Source organism: Neolamprologus brichardi, chromosome 4 (genome assembly GCF_056152115.1).
Source record: "Neolamprologus brichardi isolate AB-2024 chromosome 4, ASM5615211v1, whole genome shotgun sequence".
Taxonomy (NCBI): Eukaryota; Metazoa; Chordata; class Actinopteri; order Cichliformes; family Cichlidae; genus Neolamprologus; species Neolamprologus brichardi.
In genome coordinates this window covers 7,378,221-7,399,320 of record NC_142107.1, presented here as the reverse complement: position 1 = coordinate 7,399,320, position 21,100 = coordinate 7,378,221, and the positions used below count along the sequence as shown (strand labels likewise).

Here is a 21,100-nt window from a genome sequence, read left to right as displayed (position 1 = left end):
GTGTGACAGCAAGTGTGCTGTTGTGTTGGGTGCAGGTGCTGAAAAGTTGTGCAGTGAGCATATTTAATGGACACAGTGGTGCAGTACTGTGCCAGCCCTCATATTTTCCCTTTTACACACAAACACACACAGGCGGGCTAATTTCATGCGAGTGCACAGTGAATCGTGCAGACAGAGTTTGATAGGCGAACATTATTAGAGAATGTGTGAAGTTCAGCTTCACTTATATCTTGTAAGAGTAGAGAACCTCAGCTTCCTGCCTGTCAAGCGCACTGGCAGCTGGGAAATGGAGTACAGTCACATACGGGCGAGGTAATCTGCAGTAGAACTGGACTTGTGTACACACAGACACACACACACATAACTCCTGCATCTGTTCGTGCTGACAGACAGTACATCTGTTGGTGGTACTCAGTGGGTCACGTTTGCAGTGCTGGACTGTTTAAAAAGGACGTGTTTGATTCACTTGGGGGTTTAGTTTTTAAATGTGTTGCTGTGTCGAATAATTACAAGAAAAAAAGTGCAAAAGGTCAATTGCCATTTTTTGAGTGAAAAGTCTTAATGACGTGAATGATGATAACTGTGAACAAGTTCATTTTGTGCGTGTTGTATCAGTGTATCTTTGATCTGCTTTTTTCTTCTTTGTCTCAGTTTATGGCTGCTCCAATGTTTTCCTTCCCATCCTCAATGAAATGTGTGGTTATCTGGTGGGATTTGGTGTAAAAAAAATTTAAAAACACGAGAAAAGATCTGTATTTAAAAATGCAAATATATGGAAAATATTTTATGTAAAAAGGTGTACATGTGAGATAACCTTGTGTATAATAAAATTCAAGCAATTTAAGATGATGTCACTATTTCAGTGGAATTGTGTCATCGGGATTTTATCACCTAAAACATGATGACGCAAAAAATGGTGTTGGTTTCTAGATTGTCGGTGCTTTGTCTTTCACTCTCTCTGTCTTTCTCTCGGAACAGATGGATGCAGGATTATCGCTGTGATTTTAGGCAAAGATTAGATAGGACAGCAGATGCACTCTGTGGGAGAGTGAGGGGGAAACATGGACGTCACAGACAAGGGAAGTGAGCATGATGGATCAGTCCACGCCTGTTTGTATTTGCGGTGCCGCTTCCTCTAAAGCGCTTGTAAAAAAAATTTAAAAAAAAATCAACGATTCTCCGCAATAACGTATTTATTTTTGCTCTATTGAAAGAATTGAGTTCTGCATTTTTTATTTTTACAATCATAAAATCATTCTGTTTCCAACGGAGCTGAAATAATCTCCCCAAGCGATTTTCATCGTCATCTTTTAATAATTTAAAATCCACTCAGTCAACGCTTTTATTAACGGTTCAGTTGGTTCTTTATTTTGAAAAGAATTTACCGGAAGTATTGCCTACATTGACATAACTCAAGGGTAAAAGTTGCTTTGAACACTAGAGGGCAGCAAAGATTCGTGATTTTTAATAATCAGGTCCAAAATTCTACAACCCTGACTCCAAAACAAAGGTCGGACTCTGTGTAAAATGTAAATGAAAAGTGAATGTAATGATTTGCAAATGTTCTTTTAAAAAATCTCATGTGCCATTTTAACAAACACAATGGGGCAATTTTGAATGTAGAATTTGAAAAAAGGTTGGGACAGGGCCATGTTTACCACCTCTTTTTTAACAACAATCGATAAACATCTGGAAACTGAAAGATCTGCTGCTAGACTTCCAGATGAGGAATGATGTCCCATTCTTGTTTAAAATAAGATTCTAGCAATGCAACAGACCTGGATCTTCTTTGTTGTATTTCTTGTTTAATGCTCCTGATGTTTTCAGCTGATCTGAACAGCAGACAGACCAGTTCAACACCCATACTCTTCTACTAGGAACCCATGCTGCTGAAATAGATGCAGTGCACGGTTTAGCATTGTTTTGCTGAAACATACATCCCTTAAAAGAATATCATCTGGATGTTGCTGTGAAGCCTGCCTTTCAGCACTGATGATGCCTTTCTAGATGTGTAATTCCACAGGATTTACAATGTTACTCCATACTACTGGAGGTCCTTCTCCTCTTTAGTCTGAGATGCAAATGTTTTCCACAAAGAATTTCACTTTCAGTGGCTTCTTCTTTGCTTTAAATTGCATTTTTGGATGCCAACTGTGTTCAAAGACAATGGTTTCTGTATGCGTTTCTGGGTCCATGCAGTGATATCAATGACAGAATCATGCCTGTTTTTAATGCATTGCTACCTGTGGTCTTGATCAACTTTGACTTTTGGTCTTGTTCTTTGCACACAGAGATTTATCTTGTTTCTCAGAATTTGGGGTGATGATCTGCAAACTATTGCCTTCCATTTTTCATCCATAGATTACACAGTGTCACATTTTTTTTTTAAAAATTGTGCAATTGGGGTTGTACTACAGATGGTAAGGGTGTAAAACAAAGACTATAAAACATGGAAATATGAAAATACTAGTGCAAAGTTCTTGGACTAGCTGTACCATGCAGCAAATCATAAATAATTGTCAGATGATCCATTAAATGCCACCACAAACATGGCTAGAAATCCAGTTCAGTGACTCCAGCTTTAGGGATAGAGTAGTGGTTAACACACATTTGCTTACCAAGCAAACGGTTGCTAGCTCAATTCCTGCAAGAGACAGAAATTCCCCTTGGGGATGTCAGACAGGAAAGCAACCTGCTGCGATGACGCATATTTTTCAACTTTGGAGATTACCAGCAGTTAAAAGTTATTGCCACATGGTACTGCTGGTTGTCTTTGATAATTTAATTTTGAAATTATAAAGACTAGCAATGATTATAGCTACTACCAGTGATTTGACAATCAGCAGTGACTCCCCCAGCTTTACCCGAGAAATAAATAAAATATTTTTGTGTAGATATGTAATATAGATAATAAGACTATTAAAACGTAAAACAAATCAACACCATGACACACCATTAATAAAAAAAATAGAAAAATAAAAATCTAAGTGTTCCTAAAGAAAGGTATTGCAAGAAGTAAAGCGCTTTAAAGGCAAGTAAAAGAATATGTGTCTCTATCCCACTTGATGATTTGTTGAGTGGGCCGTGCAGTTCTTGTCTGTCTGTAACTCTCCCTATAAACCTAAAATTAAAAGTTTTTATCCAGGTTGAACTGCAACAGGTCTGAGACATCCAAATGTCATTTGGGAGACATAAAAATAATATTCCCATATTACTATTATTTTATTTCATTTAAGTTGCTGTTTTTAACTATGGTTTTTAACGGATTTTATTAATTTAATAATTGCTGTATTAATAATTACATAGTTATTGTGCATTAACTAATTTGCTGTTGCAGTTCCTCAATATGGCCACAAGGGGGCGATGACCACACATGTACTGTATAGTGCCGAGTTAAATATCGTAACACTTCCCATAAGCACTTTGAGCATTTACAAAGCTGCTGTTTGCTTCAAACTTGTTTTTTGGACGTATAACATCGTATTGTTCGGTATTCAAATTAAATGCAGTTCTCTTTGTGAGCATTTCGAGGAAGATTGCCTTTTAAATGCCACGCCCGTTTTAAGCCGTACCTTTTTATAATTGGACCGCAGCAACTCTGGGCGAGGTCACGAACCAGTTCCCTGCTGTGATTGGACAGTTAAGATGTCCGTCTTCGTGCTGTGGTCTCATAGGCTGCTTCACCCGGGGATTAACGTAAAGAAAAAACGCTCTACTTCCAATGAACGACAATGAAGAATAAGTAGGAACTCGAACGAATCTGGGATTTTAATTATTTAATAACATAAATTCTGATTTTTACTAGTAGCTCAACAGTTTTACTTCAGTATTTTTTGGACGCGCGGGTCAGATAAGAAAGTTCTGGACACATCCTGAAGTGTTTCTACAAGTGTCTAAAACAAGGAAATCAGGCTAACGTTATGTAGCGAGCTAATCTCATTTATCTAGTCCAAAACTCCGTTTTCATTTTACGCCGTTATAACTTCTTCACAAAGGTAAGCCAAGCAGTTTATGTCTCCGTTTGGTTATCATTTCAGTTGACTCTACTTTGGCAAAAAAAAAAAAAAAGAAGAAGAAGTAGAAAGAAAGACTTTAAACGTCTGCCGATAAATCTGGGTCAGTCAGTGTCTTCTTCGCCATGTCAGCTCAGTTAGGAAGGGGGAAAATTATTCGATGTCTTAATGGTCACCTGTTGGCTTCATCCTCTCCAGGTATGACCGAGTACAAACTTGTGGTGGTCGGGGCAGGAGGTGTAGGCAAGAGCGCTCTCACCATCCAGCTCATCCAGAACCACTTTGTGGATGAATACGATCCAACTATCGAGGTAAGTGACCAGCAGACGCAAAGTGCTGTAATACATAGTCTAATCTGGCGCTTAACTAGCCTCCGTACTGCTCATTAGTGCTACAGATGTGTTATTAATCGGGTTTTTATTTTATCTATCAGAATTAGTCCGGTTTTAATGGTTGATATGTCCCGGTGTTGTTGGAAGAATTGCCGCTTGGAGCAGTTACAAGGATCCCGTGTTTATTTAATAAATTCTTTTCATTTCTGGCAAATGTTTGTCCATGAAACTGAGTATCCAACCCAAGCAAAGTCCCAGTTTATGACCTCAGAAGGAGCGTTTCTTTTAAGTATCGCCATTGCATATTAAAAAAGAATCAGATTAATGTAGATTTTAGTTTTACAATAGTGCAGTTACATCACAGGATTGCTATACCCGCTGCACGACCACGTAACAAATCTTTTAAAGTGTTTTTGTTTAACACTGAGCTGATTTTAACACAATTTAATTTCATGTTTTTCTGTTAAGAGATTCACAGTCTTTATATATTTTGTGTCTGCAAATGGTGTACGTCACCACGTGGACTGCTGCTGTCAGAGTCAGGCCAGAAACCTTGTTAAAACCTGCCCAAAACCTTCTAACACTGTAGTCCTCTGCCAAGGCAAGAGTTGAACTGGAGGTGCAGCTTTGTCAGCAAGACTGTGCATGAAACACCAAGGTGAAGAGGTGCAGCATGGGGCAAGGGACGAGCAAATATCTGTTAAATTTCTGTGCAAATCCAGACCTCTTTAATTTAAAATTGTTAAACAGACCTTTTGCCTCGGCAGAGCTCATACCCTCGGGATAACCTTCTAGTTTAAAGATGGCAATATTTGATAAAAATATAATCATACCTGCAAATAACTGTCACGTTCTAAATTATCCCGTGTAAATACACGTCAGCCTTCGTGCCAGTAAATGGTGCGATTCCATAATTGCTTATAAAATATTCACACTTGAGCACATTGATTTCAAAACCACCTAATCACCAAGATCTTGTTGCTACATGATGCAGCAGCGTGAGACTCAGGATGATGCATTCTGGCCTAACTCGTGCTGTCTTGCAGGACTCGTACAGAAAGCAGGTGGTGATTGATGGAGAGACATGTCTGCTGGACATCCTGGACACTGCAGGTCAGGAGGAGTACAGCGCCATGAGGGACCAGTATATGAGGACGGGAGAAGGCTTCCTCTGTGTGTTTGCCATCAACAACAGCAAGTCCTTTGAGGATGTTCACCTTTACAGGTACAGGAAGTTTCGCGGGTTCACGTCAGCTCAGACAGCTGGACAAAGAATTCAAACAGTAGTCTCCAAGTAGGACTAATTCCTTATTTCAGTCACACAGAGATTTAAGACAGCTGTGCATAGCTGTCTCAACTGTGCACATTTAGGCACTCAAAGGCTATTTCCTGTTTAGCGAGAACTGCACTCACTTGTCTACCAAATATCTGCAGATAAACTTAGCGTGTCTGCAATTTTTGTGGGGTCATTTGTACATTTCGTAACTAATCCAAAAATGTTTTGACTTGTAAATATAAAACGTTGCAAACAGGGAAGCCACAGATAAAAGTGTAACACACAGAACCCAGCGAGTGTTGCAACACCAACTAAATTATTCCGTCTGCAAATGATAAAACTAAAAAAAACCACAGGTCTTCAGTCTGGCCTGCTGAATAATATCGTCAGTCTGAACTGATCGACCAGCGTTTGCAACGTGCACTGTCTCGTGTGTTCTCCTCAGAGAGCAGATCAATAGGGTGAAGGACAGTGACAGCGTCCCCATGGTGCTCGTGGGGAACAAGAGTGACCTCAGCACCCGCACAGTGAAGACGCAGCAGGCGCAGGAGCTGGCGAGGAGCTACGGCGTGCCGTTTGTAGAGACCTCCGCCAAAACCAGACAGGTAACGGTAACCTGTCGACAGCACTCATCAATCCATTCTTGTGTTCCTGAATAAAACCTCCTAAAACGTCGAATCGGCTTCTTCTCTATTTTGCAGGGTGTGGAGGAAGCTTTCTATTCTCTAGTACGGGAGATCAGAAGATACAAGGAGACCAACCGCAGCAACAAGAAGAGCAAGAAGAACACTCAGAGACGTTGCATGATACTATAGCAAACCACACACAGAGCCAGCATCACTTACAGCACTTGTTTCTTCCTCCCCTCATCCCCACAACTGCCCCTGCACCTTGGAGACATCGCACACACCTCCACATAAGGACGTAGACATGCGGGGAAAGAAAAAAACATCTATTTTTATTGGTGTGAAAGTTTCCAGTTATGGTGTGTATTCACAAGGTTTGTTATTCATACATTCATGTGCAGTGTCAATTTAGCAGCGTTTGGGCAAGTGTACTTTTTAAATGTGGTTTTATTGGAGTTTAGTGGGTCATTTTTAGCTTCTGTTGACCGTTTAGATGTCAGGAGTTCACGGTAATGCATCACTGCACTTTACGCTGTTACATTTCCATTTGTTATTGTCGTGCTCAGCACATTTCCACTTTTTTTTTTATATAAAATTTGCTGAATGGTCAGTGTTTGACTTCATGTGGAAACTGTTTAAATGAGCTGGAGAGTTTGGAGGTTGTTTTATTTTTTTCCTGTGAGACCACTTTACCATGGACACGTAGTTAGTCAAAACCTTTTCTAAAATCGTTCCCCTTGTGTGCATTTTTTAAAATACATATAGGTTGGTGCAGTCTCTGGGGCTTGAAACACATCAGCATTATTTACTTTTGAATAAATTTTTTTCTAAAAGAAAAAAAAAAAGTTGTCTTGTAGGATTTCCCCGTTAACAAACCTCAAAACTGTGTTTTAAACTCCCAGGTGCACTTTAGTCACTTCCTGTTGTGTGGTTAATGCAGATTTTAGAATTAGTGCCACTTTAAAGGCTACTCAGGAATACAGCGTCATATCAGACGCTGATTTATAACAGAGAAAAATCAGACGATCTGATTCCTCTGCTCGTCATTTTTTTAAGGCCGTTATTGGTGTGAACATTCACACTTGACTCCAAAGTCCATTTTTAACACAGTTATTTTGCCGGTCCTAGTGTTGTCAGGAGTTCATTACTGTGTCCAAACACTGTTTATGTGACACCAAACTCCACCACAGCACGTAGTTTGTGAAAACAACGCTGTGGTACTACACAAAACATGTCGAGCACAGTAACACTCGTGAGGTGTGGTCATTTTTCTGTTGAACTACAAACATCCGACAATTTAAAAACCAGCATCTGTGTATTTACTAAAAACTACGTCACTGTTCAGTGAACTAACTTCAAGGGAGTTGCATCCTGCTAACAAGTCAATCCATCCATGTAGGATTTTTACTTTTTTAATTGTCTTAACCAGAGGGCTCTGACTGCCTAATGCATATATGATTATTATATGATCAAGGAGGTTAACTGAGTAAGACGTTGTGAATCTGTAATGCGCTCTGCTGTAAGAAACGAGTAAAAGTCTTCAGCTTTTACATGGTGTCTGTTTTGTTTATATAATTTTTACTTGCAGGCTTTTGAGAGGGAATAACTGATAGGCAACAGGTGCATGTACCTGATTAGGATGCAGCTTATGATGTAAATTTCCAACGTTTAAGTTTTTTTGCAGCCCTGCCTTAAGAAAGCGTCACCTGCACTTGCACAGGTGATCTTCAGACCAAGCCTCACAGAAGTTATCAGACTGATTTTTCACCAAACATTGTGTCAGCTCTCAATAAAGGAAAAGAAAAAAGTAAAAAATTGTTTTACCTATCAGCGCTTTTGAACATGAAGTTGTACCAGCGGTTTCCCCAGACCTGCTCTCCCGTTGCCGCTTGCTGCTATATTTACGGGTTTCTCTTCTGAAGTGCAAAATCAGTGGGGAGGAAGGGCTGTGGTTTGAGGTTTGACTGAGACAAAGTGCTGAAGGTAATCAAGTTCCCCTTTTCATTTCTGTGAAATTATGCACTTTGATGTCAAAGACTCGGGTGTGTAAGTACGTACACAGCTGAACAGGGTCATTCAGAAACTGTAGATGTGATGCTGTTGACGTGTGTTGATTCATCACTTCTAATGAGATTCCCTTTTAAATGTTCAGTGAGTAAAAACCACAATTTCTTTTTTGATTTTATTTTACAAAACTCTACTTATTGTCATTTATTCATATTAGAAAACACAGAAAATAGTCATATATATCCATTTCTTTCTTTTTTTTAACAAAAGAGTAAATACAGTGAAAGGTCGTCTGAAATTAGGCACATGAGCGATCGCAGCGAGCTAGCGTCTCCCTCACCATCCGAAACGAGACACCAGCTTGCTCTGGTCGTCCAGGTCTTTCTGAACCTTTTTCCTCATGTAGAAGATCGGACAATCCCGGCTGCAGAGGAGACAGCGGGTACAGCGTTATTGTAATTCTGCTGCAAACCAATCAACCGTTGTCCGTTATCATGAAAATGATCATAATGTCATTCATATACACACCTGGTGCACAGCACATCTTCATGGAGTGAGCCTTGACAGCGCTGACACTGAGTCCACAAGCGAGAGAAACGCTCCTCCAGCGCATTCAGGTGAAAGATCTGTGGTCGATAACGTGCTAATTAGCAATGCACTAAGACAGACCTGAATTTTATTGGTTTGGTTTTTATCTCCCGACAGTCTGATAGCCACTTCACCTCTTTTTGGTAGAGCTCAGATTCTTTCTTCTTGCAGAAATCACACACGGCCGCTGCAAAGATGCACATTACATGTTAAACTTCCAGCTTTGTCATTTTCCAAAACACCAGCTGAAGTAAAGAAGGTGGAAATTGCACACACACACCATCTGTCTTGAGCACAGCTTTGCAGCCAATACAGGTGCTTCTCTTCTGAGCAAACGCCATGAGGCCTCCAACCTTTGAGGTTAACACAGTTTTACAGCGTGTGTGGTCGCCCTCTGAAACACACCACCAAATTCAAGAGCAACGATAAGATTCACAGTAACACATCACACCTCTTACGATTATGTTCACAATAACTGTTTTTGGGAAGTCTAGTTCTTATTTTTATTTCAGTTAACTTTTTTAAACTCGTATTTTCCATACATGTTAAAATACTTGGTCAGGTGTGCTGACTTACTGAGCAGGATGCTCTCTGCTTTGCTCTCTCCCAGGATGGGCTCAAATATTCTCAACAGAGGTTTGGACAGCTGCTGCTCCAGGTAGTATTGTGTGTCAATAGGAATGTTGTTCTCCAGCACGTAGATGGGGTCCTGAATGGAAATGTGGTATGGGGATCATTATCAAAGCTGAATGTTTCCACTAAGAAGGGAACAGATGAAACATCAACACGCCCTACACACCTCTGACTTCATGTATGCCGCTGCTCCCTTTGCAGCTTTGATGATGACATACGGGACTCGGTCTCCCAGGTTGGGGGCGCTACCTGCATCTCTTTTTCTCATCCTGTAAATCAGATTTAAAGGCTTAAACGTTTTTTTCTCTAACATCTTATTTGAAGTAAGACACCTCGGTATCCAGTTATCAACCAATCGGACCTCTCTGCTAGCTCCACGTGCGCCTGCTTGCCAGCGTACTCCTGGGCAGTGCGCGTTAGCTCCTTGGTGATGACCAGCTGGCTGATGTCGATGCGATTGCAGAGCAGGTCTGAGATCACCTCTTTGGCGTGTTCCACGGCCCCCTGGGGATCCCTGAAGAAACATCACAACAGCTCTGGTTGTTGTTTTTAAGCCATGTCAGCATCTCTGGTTCATAATCAACCAGACTGTCAAAGACACAGCTGAGCAAATTAAGTCCAAAGTTTAGAAATCATGACTTATTTCTGGACTCCACAAAATAAACTGAGTGCAGCCAGAGTATGCGTTTACCTGTCTATGAGGATTTTCTGCAGACAGGTGTTGATGAGGTTAGCCACCAGAGGGCAGTTGTCTCTGCGGACGGTCTCAATTCCTTTGCAGTCCATTTTGTCATGCGTGCTTGCACTGGAGGAGAAATACAGGCCTGCGTAGCGCTTCTTATTGATCAGCAGATATGGGTAGTACACCTGGTGAAATATTAACAAAGACATAATTAATACAGCAGCTCTTTGAAAGCATCGGGTCTAAGCTAAAAGGACCTGACTGCAAACCCCGGTCACCTTTAGACCTTCACTAGGACTCAGGATAGAGGAACAGTGACACATACAGAAAGCAAAAGGCCAAACATGGGGCAACTGAACTGAAACATGACACACAGTCCTGAACTGTGCTGAACAGCGCGAATCTGGTAAATACTGGAAATTACTTGCTGGTTTGTACTGCTTGGTTACAATTTAAAAAGAAAAAAAGTTAGTATAAAACAATCCATCTAATTATCTTTCTAATGATCTGATGTGCACCACTGCAAAGGTAAAATAATGAAGGTCATTCCAAATTAACCAAACTCTCAATGCAAACTATTTTTCAATCACAACAATTTAATATTCGTCTCCATCAGTGATTGAAGAAACTATTAACACATGATTATGATCCCCCCCCCCTCCCCACATACACACAGTGTGAATATAAATGAAAGTGAACTTTGTAGTGTTTGTTTTATTTTTATGTGGCCAATTATATTCACAACACAGACCTGTATCATGAAATAAAGCCATAACATAAGCGCCCCCTGTTGGAGTTGGGGGGGGCAGTTCCTGCTTCAGTGACAACAGCAGGCTACAAAACGGTTCGGGACTTTATTATCTTGCAGAGTCAGTTTTTTAGGGAATAGTGCTTTTTGAACATTTTCAAGATCTTCAGATCACCTCATCTTAATCCATTTGAAAACTAGAACCCTGCCTTGCAGCTGCATGTTTCTGTCATACAGTCAGACTGCAGTTCATAACAGTGTTTAACCAGATTCATAACAGGCTGCTTAAATAAATTAAGGGGAACACTTATCAATCATCACAGCATAATGCAAAATTATTTCAGCTTAAGGGGTGCAAGTCTGTTCATTTCACCTGCACCGACGTTGAGGCGCCAGCAACATTTGCAGCGTGAACAGTATGAAGCGCATGTCGTGGCATGACTAGATTGTATTTGCAGCGAATAAAGTGGGCGTAAAATGTAGAGACAAATATTTACAAGATATAAAAGATAAACAAATAAATAGATCTGCAGCTGTTATTTATTAAACTACATTCACACCAAAACTAAGAACTTCAAGACAGACATGTGATGAGACAAACATGATTCCATCACATTTTTACACTGGTCGCTCCCCAGTTGGCCTTGCACCCAGCACATCCTTGCTGTTGCTCCACTGGTAGCAAATAGGTATTTACATTTTTTCCCCCTCAATCAAAAGAAAGTTTTCCACACAGTCATGCATTTGAGTGAACTGGTGGACATGCGTACCGGATGTACTGTATATAATCAGTTTTCCTACATGCTATTTTGAAGTGCTGTCTGTGATGTATTTTTGATGATCCTGATGAAGTCTACAGGCCAAAACACACTGGTCAAAGAATGAAGTTGTTCTTCATACTATAAATGTTGCTGGAGCAACTTCAGCTTCTTCAGCCGTTTTTGGATCTGCCAGTTCTGTCATTCCCCGGCAAATACCACTCAAGCTGCACGCCGCTGGGCTATATGCAAAGGTCACAGTAAAAGCTGTCAGACCGTTATACCATGGTAATGAAGCCTGTTCCTCCATGACCAGGAGCAGATGGCAGTGCTGCTGTTGGGCTCAGAATCTTCTATGTGTGCTTTGTGTAACAGACTGTAAAACCAGTCAGGAGGAAAGAGGAGAGACCGTGACCACCACCTGGAAAAACCACTTCTCTTTTTGGGGGCCGTCTTGTTGTTGCCTTTGGCATGCACCAGTTGTCACTTTCATTTGCACCAAAACAGCTGAAACTGTTTCACAATGGCTTATCTGTCCTAACAGGACAAAAATATCGAGATCAAGTGTTTTAAGCAGTGCACATGTAGAGAAGTCGGAGAAGACATTTCTGGACTGAAACGGTACCTTCTCAAACTCCAGTTTGATGGGTGGTGTGAAATGGGATGATACCCACTCGGCCGCCTCTCTCCCGATGTCCATGGCCTCTTTTACTGTTGCAACTCCGAGCTTTACCATGACAGAGTCCGTGTCTCCATAAATTACCTGAACAGGACAAAATAAAAATGAAAAAACAAAACCTATAACATGTCAAGTGTTTTTGATACATCAGATCATCAAGGAATAAGAGATTGCTTCATAACTGGGCTCACCCTGGCGTCAGCCTGGTAGCCATTGGAAAGTGTGTACTTAGACTCCACCAGCTGCTTGGTTTGCTCAATCATCTGTCTTCCAAAACCAGTGACACTCTGGATGAGACAAAATGCAGTATTTCAATACATTTAAATCACTAAATTACCAATGATGCTGGAAAAACATTTAGCATTTCAGCCACACTGCAGGTCAGAAGTTTTGATGTTTAGGGAAAAGATCTTCTCACAAAACAGCCTGAAACTGAGATCACTGCAGTTCAGCTATCACCTACAGAAAGTCTTTGTTTTTGTATTTTTGTGGGGGGTAGGGTAACATTTTTCTCCACCTGTTCTGTGGTTTCTTTTTCAACACTAATCTTTGCCCTACATCTCTGATGTTTTCTTTTCTTTTTTTTAATTTTCTTTTTATTGTTTTTCTTTAAACACTATACACTATACAAGAAAACAACAAAACAACAACAACAAAAAGATAGATACAACAAGTAGGATAACAAAAAACAAACAAACAAACAAAAAACATGTTGGATCTCTTTGTTTCTGCAGTTTGATCATTTCTCATTATCAATGTGTTGGTCTTTATCCTGTTGGGTTTATGTACTCAGTCCATTTCTCCCACTTTTTATGGTATTGATCTTCCTGAGTCCTTATTCTGTAGGTCAATTGTTCCATGGTTTGTATTTCATCTATAATTTTGATCCATTCGTCCTGTGATGGTGGGTCTATCTTGTTCCATTTTCTTGTAATTGCCTTTTTACAGGCAGCAAGCATAATTTTCAATATGTATCTATCTTCTTTCATCACATTTCCCGTAATGACACCAAAGTATAATAATGTACAAGTCTTAGATACAGCATAACCCAGAATTTTACCTATAACTAAATGAATATCTTCCCAAGATTTTGTAATCTTGGGACAGAACCAGAACACATGGGAATGATTCACATTTACCTCTCCACAGCCCCTCCAACACGGTTGTGGTAATGAGGTATGTTTGTTCTTAATTTTGGGTGTTATAAAAAATCTAATTACATTTTTCCAGCAGTGCAGTCTCCAGGCACGTGATGATGTTGTTGACTGCTGTATTTTCCAGGTTTGTGACCATTCCTCATCAGATATGTTCACTCCCAACTCTCTCTGCCACTTCAGTTTTACATATGTTGTTGTACACCCTCTTGCCTCCATTATATGCTCGTAAATTGTAGAGATTACTCTAATTTTTTTTGCTTTGTAAACTTCAGTTATGGTTTTAATTATCGAATTTTTATCCAGATCTACACTATGTTTTACTTCTTTATTAAAAAAAGTCCCTAATCTGTAAATATCTGTAGTGATCTTGATTACTTAGGTCATATTTTTGTCTCTGATGTTTTCTGTTTACATCTGTGCACAATACAAAGTACTGTGCAAAGTAGTTTAATGAAGGCAACCTGGTTTAGACTGACAAATGCAGTGTTGCAGATCCTGAATTGTGAACATTTGATGTCCAAAAAAAGTCATCCGATCTAAAGCGCTGACCTGTGAGATCTCTAGGCAGGGCAGTTTGCCCACTTGGGCCCCCGTGAAGCCATACACAGAGTTCGCGCTGATTTTGAGGGCCAGCTGTCGGCCGTCCAGCACCTGCTTTTTGAAGGGGTCCGTTTCCTTTTTTAGCTCCGCTTTGGCCCTGCAGACAGACGGTGGGATCACACAGGTTGTAAACTCATAGATCAACTATTTCTAACTCAACTCTTCTTCTACAGCTTTTGGAAGATTGTCATTCCAGTCCAAACAGTTTCTGTGATTTATTTTAAACAATTCAAACCTCTTTCGGGCAGACAGCAGGTTTTCCAGGATCTCTGGGAGAAGTCCCTTTCTTAGAGAACTCTTCACAAAGAGATCGCCTGTTGGAGTCTTGATGAAGTCCTCGGGAGCCAGGCTGAACACATACAATCGGTTAATGACTCAGCTTTCACTCAAATATAATATAAACAGTGCATGAATAAAGTGAATTCACATCGTGCACAACTGTTCTGGTCTTTGCTTACTTGGTCAATGGCCTTAATTAAACTAGCTAAAGAAGCCTACCTATAAATTCAATTGCTTTGTTAGTTTCACATGACCCTTTGAATACTGTTCAATATAATTTTTGTAGTTTTCAACGGAAGTAGACAAAACACATTAAGCTTGTTTGTCTGCATGTTTTATTTGGCTGACTTTTAACGCTGGCTCTCTGTCCTGAGACAATCCCAAAGGGATGCAAATCTCAGAATCTCTGAATCCTGAGTTTTGCTTGTTAGGAAAATGCATAAACTATTACACCACAGGACCACCTAAAAGAAAATTGCTTACCCCAGTTTCTCCACTGAGCCTTTCTGCAGCAGAGTGGTGTAGCACAGATTGTGAGCCATCATGATGGACGGATACAAGGAGGAGAAATCCAATGTGGTAATGGGAAGGCTGTAATATCTACACAGAAGAGAGCAGGGTAGAAAATCACATGACAAGGCTGCACATGTAACACGTGAAGACAACAGTGGACTGACACAAACATAGATGTATTTACCCTTTCTCTGGCTCGATGACAGTAGCTCCAGTGTAGTCCTCGCCTCCTTCTGTCTTTACAACAGGCATTACCAGATCCTGTTTTGTGGCCTAAACATAAACACGCACTCAGTTTCCAAATCCCAGGTATGCAAATGCAGGAGCCATGTTCGCTTCGGCATTGTTACCTGTCGCAGCAGCTGAGAGACTACTTTGATCTGCTGGCCTCGTGAGAGCAGGTACGTGAGAGGCACACCGGTCACTCTGGCCATCTCCATGTAGTTAATCACACACATTAGCTTCTGCAGCAGGCGCAGGGGCAGATAGGCGTCTTTCAGACAGTAGACTGCCAAACGACGGCGCGTCTGTTCATTTCCATTCTGTGACAGAGGAAAAAACGGAAAAACAAATTAATATTAGATAGTTTTTTTAAATCCCCAACAAGGCTGTCTTAATCTTACCTGCAAATCAGTGATGATTGAGTGCTGCACATCCTCCTTCTGCTCTTGCAAAAAGTGGAAACTCACAGCGTTCAATGTGTATGAGCGCAACTTATAATCCCTGAGAAGAACCTGAAAGAAAAGGCACCAACTCAAAGCTCAGTCTTTCCCTAACAACATTCCCAAATACAAAATGTACCGCATAATGTCTTTGTTGACCTGCACAGAAAGAGAAAGTACTGACCTGCAGCAGGTCGAACTGAACACGGCCCTCCATGTTAATGGTCTTGTTTTCTCTGCGGCCCATCTGCTTGCTCTGAAAATTCAAGTCTTTCAAAACTGATTTGATGCCTCGCACTCGGCCCAAGTACGGAAAATAATTCACCTGAAAATGAGAGAACATTTATCACCTAGTGGATAAACACGGGAATGAGTGAGCAATTAGGTTTTTCCATTAAATCTTCAATATACATGTTGAAGCTTCATCTTTCAAGAATATTTCAGGCTTTGTCAGTGGACTAAAATAAATCAAACTCCATCTAACCTTCAAAGCAGCTGCCCTGTTGAGCAAGTACGGAAAGTCAAAGTTTTGGATGTTGTAGCCAGTAATAATGTCCGGATCAACAGTCCTCAAAAACTCAGCCCAGCTCTGCTCATACAGACACAAAACAAAAAAATATGACTTGAAAGGAAACAAAGAAACCATATCAAACTATGTATGCATTTCACTGCTTTAAGTGTACACGTGTATACCTGCAGTAACCTCGTCTCTTGTGTGAAGCACAGTATCTGAGAGCCAACGATGCTGGCGCAGGACTGCAGGGTGAAGACTGTGCGAATGAAGGGCTCCGTTTCACCCTGACGCTGCACCATAGATGCAATTTGAATCACAGGATCTTTGTCCGGCTCTGGGAAGATTCCTGGAAGTAAAGAGGCAACACCAGAGTCATTTGATTTTCATCAAGTTAGACCAGCCTTGGTCATGCGCATAAATAACTTTTTAACAGTTATTCTAACGCAGAGTAAGAACTCCAGAGAATTCTTGAGCAAACAAAGCACCTTTTCTTCCTGCGCACTCTATGTCAAAGCTGAGGACTCTGAGCGGTGCAATCCTCTGCCACTCTCCCTCTGCAGGGTGACTTATCAGATCATTCCATCCCACATCCACCTCATACTGACACAAGGAAGCCTGGAGGAAAAGAACAGGAGTGGCAGAGTTCACAAACACCATTTACCTATACAAATGCATTAAAACCGCATGATCGAACATGACATTGAACTAGTGACCAAGGTAACATCGTGAGAGATTGTACACCCACCTTTCCTGGGGACTGAGAACTCGTGTTACCCGCGCTCTTCTCTTCGCGCGCTCTGTACTTCCCTTTTGGGAGCTCAATCCAACAGCAACCCACCACGTCGCTGTCCACCATAAACCTGACAACACATACACATGCATGAATGCACATACACACACACAGTCTAAAGAGACACAATGTTGTTGTTGTTTTTTTAAATTTACTGGCAGTTTTCTACATACAACATTTATCCAAATAGCTTCGTTAATTACAATAAATGGCTTCCTTTGAACACTTTAACAATGCTGGTATTTCAACAGTGTTTTTGCATATAAGGTTAAGCAAAATTACGTCAACAAAACGCTACATTGAGTATAAGTTTAACCTTCGGTTCCTTTTGGTATTTTCAAAAAAAGATACAGCTTCCTTTTGTGTTTTTAAAAGATAATGGTCATTTTCATCTCTCCACCATGTTTTCAAAATTATCTTTTTACCTTTTTCTTAAGCACACACACCTGATTTCAAAGTCTATGTTGGCCTCGTAGGATTGGTAATTGCTGGCAGGGAAATGGGCAAACTTAAAGCCCTGTTCCAGCAGTCTCTTTGCGGGGGCGATGAGACGAGGCATCGCCATGGTTATCCGCAAGAAATCGATAATGCGTTTCCCATGGTAACCATACATGCCTGTGAGAAAGAAACAAAAAAACAAAAAGAGGGATAAATGACGTTTTCATCTCAAATGAACACCATTTTGTTTTATAATCGTATAAGATTGTAACACATAGTAATAAAGTATAAAAGTTAATGTATTACTGAATGTTGCTATCCAACAAGGTTCAAGACGTTGATCACAATACACATCTGCATTTGTGCTTGTCTTCACAGACTCTCTGTTTTTTGTTTTTTTCCCCCCACTTAACAGTAAACTTGTACTCACTCTCTTTGCGGGTGATGTCCACAGCCAACACTGTGACTGAGATATTGTCCTTATTGGAGCGCATGTCCTTCAGGACAGCAGAGTTCAGCTCCTTTTTAAATTCCACCAGGTGAGCAGACGTGAACCCTTTTCAATTTAAGCAACCAGAGGGCAACATTAGATTTAGAGCATGAATTACATTTTTATTATTTTCTCCCTAAAAACAGAAATTAGACAGCTCAGAATAAAGAGAAGAGGTTACAACTGTAACAGCTAATTTAAAGCTATTTATAGTGAGGAAATGTAGTATATCACATAAATGCAAAGTCAACATGATGACAAGCACTCACCATTTGGAGCAGGGACGTAGAAGTAAGGGGCAAAGCCGTGAACATGACAGCACACGCTGTTGCCCTTGTCTGTTACACCAAACATCCGAATGATTGGCACTTTTCCTTGCGACTGACCGGGCATGCCCGCTACCGTTTCCCCTGCATGACACAAAACCATTGGAAGCCAAATTACACACCACAATATTCATGAGCAACAATGAATATGCTCTGAAAGGTTGATATAACGGTAAGTCAGCTCGGATGTTTTCATATGATGCTACAAGCTCGCCAGGTCGATATTTCTGGGACTCAAATTTAGAGCAAAAGCAGCTTTGACAAACATTATATTTGATAATTACCCAAATAGTAGTCCAGATCAATCTGCTGGAACACCAAAGTATCAGATGATGGGTCCAGTGAGGGGGCAGGAGGACGTCGCCAGCGAGGGTTTAGGTCTGCTGAGAAAAGGTCACCTGACAGGATGGAAGAAGAAATTCAATTATCATGCTTGAGGGATCTGTAACTTTACTACAGGTCACTAAATAACTCATTAAATTCCTCCTGCGTGATGAGAACATTTACATCACCTGTGAATGTGCGCTTTGCAGTTTAATACTCACCTACTGGAATAACATCGTGTCCCGCCTGCCCCTCCATCTCCTCTGCATCCATATCTGCTTCTTCAAACATGGACAACTCCTCTTCAAACTGCGAAGGACTGTCCTCCCATTCACCCATCACTTTACCCCGTTTGGCCTGGGATGGACCACCCATGAGACGGCTGCCGTTGTGTCGTTTATGATCCATGCCTGCAAGCTGATTTAAAGAAAACTTGGTAAAAATCTATGGAACAAACTTGGAGGTTAAAAGTCTGTAATATGTTTAAGCACTTAAATGTGCAAGCTCATGCGGTCAAAGTGTAGTTAGGAAAATGAGTTTTAGTTAACATAAAGCATTTAACATATTCTTCTAACCATTTTCTCAACAGAAATGAACCAAAATTGTTTCAGCAGAGAAAATCCTGTAAGTATGGCTCTTTGCTCAGTCTATATTACTCCTGATCTGTAGTCAGCCACAGCATATAATGAGTAAATATGTAGGCCAGTGACAGATAAAATTAGTGCAATGCTTTCAGTAATAACTCATTATAGCTGCACTGGAGGGTATTTACAAGTGAAAGGTAGAATGTACAGAAAGTTACAATAAGAAGAAGGAGCGATATCAGAACACAGGATAAAAGGGAACACGTGCAGTCTCGACACCGACCGTCAAAAACACAGTAAAACATAAACTGGTGCTTATTAGTCATGGGACTAGTAGTAATCATCCACAACCTTCCCACTGCACAGCCTGTTGCCATGTTACTGTGAGTGCTGTTGCACACCTTGTAGCTCCACACAGCACACTACACAGTTAGCCTCACATCCAAACAGTGCAGGTCTGTCCCCTTCACATTTGTGATAATTCATCCACGTGTCAGTGGCGTACTTTCAAATGTAACATTTGACTGGAAGGTATTAAATTATATGGCACTCAATAATGGAGCAGTAAAGCCTCATGACAAGGTACAGGGACTTTTCTTTTCTTTGTAAGAGCTAAGGCAGTAAGCTAGCGCGCGCGGGTATAAACACATACAGGTCTCGCGCCCTCGGGCTAATCTTACCCAGTTATAGAAGCAATCCTTCCGTAAAATCTGCCACGAAAACTTATCAGTGGCTGCTGCGTTTCTAACTTCTAAACGCCTAACAATGGCACTTCCTCACAACAGAACCGGACTGAGAACTGCTCCCGCCACCCTTCTTTGATTTGCGAACTTTCACCGACGAACGCGCGGAAATTTTGCGTCTAGATAGGCTAAGAAATAAAGCAATGGCCAATCACGTCACAGAATGGGCGGAACCTAACGGCATAAAAGAGGAAGTTGCGCGCGACACGACTAAACCCAGTGCAACAAAAAGACCGTGCTTTCCCGGCAAAATGACGTCGGATAGTACGTAGTAGTAATGGAGGGAAATTTGCTTTTTTTTTAACCGTCTTTCCCGTTTTTTTTTAGATAGACAGATAAATAGATATTTGGCATGCTTCATTCATTTAAGTAGTGTAATTGAGTTAGAATTGGCAAATTAGTTAATTGTTTATTCATGCATGCTTATACACGTATTAAATAGTTAATGCATGCCTATATGTGGATATAAATTACCTTATTTTTCTTATATAGTCATAAGCACAGACTGAATATATAATATGCGTTGTCACTTTAAATGACTTCACTTTTGATAAAAAACTGTTAAATCCTCATAGCAGGAGGAAATGGCTGATGAAGTGTCTGCACTTGTATCTGAACTCAACAGTCTCATCCAGCGAATACGTGATGGACTGGACTAAATCAAGACTTGACTTTCTAAACTATTACTGCTGCAGATGTATTATTGAGCAATAGAATATAGTTTGGAGATAAGCTGTTTTGCACAATTTGGAGTTGGCAAGAGGAAGTGTACTAATCTACAGATGAAAGAAAAACGTAAAGGGTAAGGTTACCACGTGCCACCAGAACACTTTTAGTACTGGTTCTTCCAGTGTCCTCGGAGCTCTGCTAAAAAAATATGAACATTATAGTCAAAATATTTTCTCCATTTTGGTGGTTTGATGATTTTGTGCTGGGAAAAGGTTATGTTGTATCTTGAGTAAAATACTGGCATTTAAATGCAATTTTTTTACAGTATTATTACTGTATTCGCATTTACAATACACTACTACTTTAAATGAAGTTACAAAAGAATTATAGCAGTGATTTAATACTTTTCAATAATCTTTTGCAATATACTCTATACATATAGTACGGTTTCTTATTGTACACATAGGAAAACAGCATTCCTAAAGAAAGCTGAGATCCTTGATTGTGTGCAGCAACATTTCTAGATTGACAGCAGAGATCATTTTCAGTGTGGTGGAGAACACCGTCACACTGGTCCAGTGTCTCCCACAGGGGTTCGGTGGTGGCTGGGATCTAGTGGAGGCCATAGCATATGATTCACATTCTCATCACACCATTCAGTGACTCCCT

At 40.6% G+C, this 21,100-nt stretch overlaps 2 protein-coding genes across 3 annotated transcripts; one reads left to right on the top strand and one right to left on the bottom strand.

The window, feature by feature from the left end:
• The first annotated feature begins 3,636 nt into the window (after positions 1 to 3,636).
• Positions 3,637 to 7,797, top strand: zgc:55558. Of its 2 annotated transcripts, none has more exons than XM_006809146.2 (5): positions 3,637 to 3,995; positions 4,212 to 4,324; positions 5,392 to 5,570; positions 6,067 to 6,226; positions 6,323 to 7,797. In XM_006809146.2, the coding sequence occupies exons 2-5, from the start codon at positions 4,214 to 4,216 to the stop codon at positions 6,434 to 6,436; spliced, it is 564 nt and encodes a 187-aa protein (XP_006809209.1). In that variant the 5' UTR covers positions 3,637 to 3,995; positions 4,212 to 4,213; the 3' UTR covers positions 6,437 to 7,797. The 2 variants fall into 2 exon arrangements, with proteins under 2 accessions (XP_006809209.1, XP_006809210.1); XM_006809147.3 differs by lacking the exon at positions 3,637 to 3,995 and adding an exon at positions 4,016 to 4,116.
• Positions 7,798 to 8,415: 618 nt separating this feature from the next.
• On the bottom strand, positions 8,416 to 19,897 carry pold1 (polymerase (DNA directed), delta 1, catalytic subunit). Its single transcript, XM_035916083.2, has 27 exons — positions 19,700 to 19,897; positions 18,657 to 18,852; positions 18,396 to 18,509; positions 18,055 to 18,195; positions 17,726 to 17,851; positions 17,304 to 17,472; positions 16,813 to 16,927; positions 16,553 to 16,682; positions 16,247 to 16,413; positions 16,038 to 16,142; positions 15,738 to 15,878; positions 15,515 to 15,625; positions 15,242 to 15,433; positions 15,076 to 15,164; positions 14,862 to 14,978; positions 14,335 to 14,448; positions 14,049 to 14,196; positions 12,534 to 12,629; positions 12,289 to 12,426; positions 10,167 to 10,342; positions 9,837 to 9,989; positions 9,642 to 9,744; positions 9,419 to 9,551; positions 9,123 to 9,236; positions 8,977 to 9,029; positions 8,783 to 8,880; positions 8,416 to 8,678 (listed from the first exon to the last, which is right to left on the bottom strand). The coding sequence occupies exons 2-27, from the start codon at positions 18,841 to 18,843 to the stop codon at positions 8,591 to 8,593; spliced, it is 3,318 nt and encodes a 1,105-aa protein (XP_035771976.1). The 5' UTR covers positions 18,844 to 18,852; positions 19,700 to 19,897; the 3' UTR covers positions 8,416 to 8,590.
• Between the last annotated feature and the right edge of the window lie 1,203 nt (positions 19,898 to 21,100).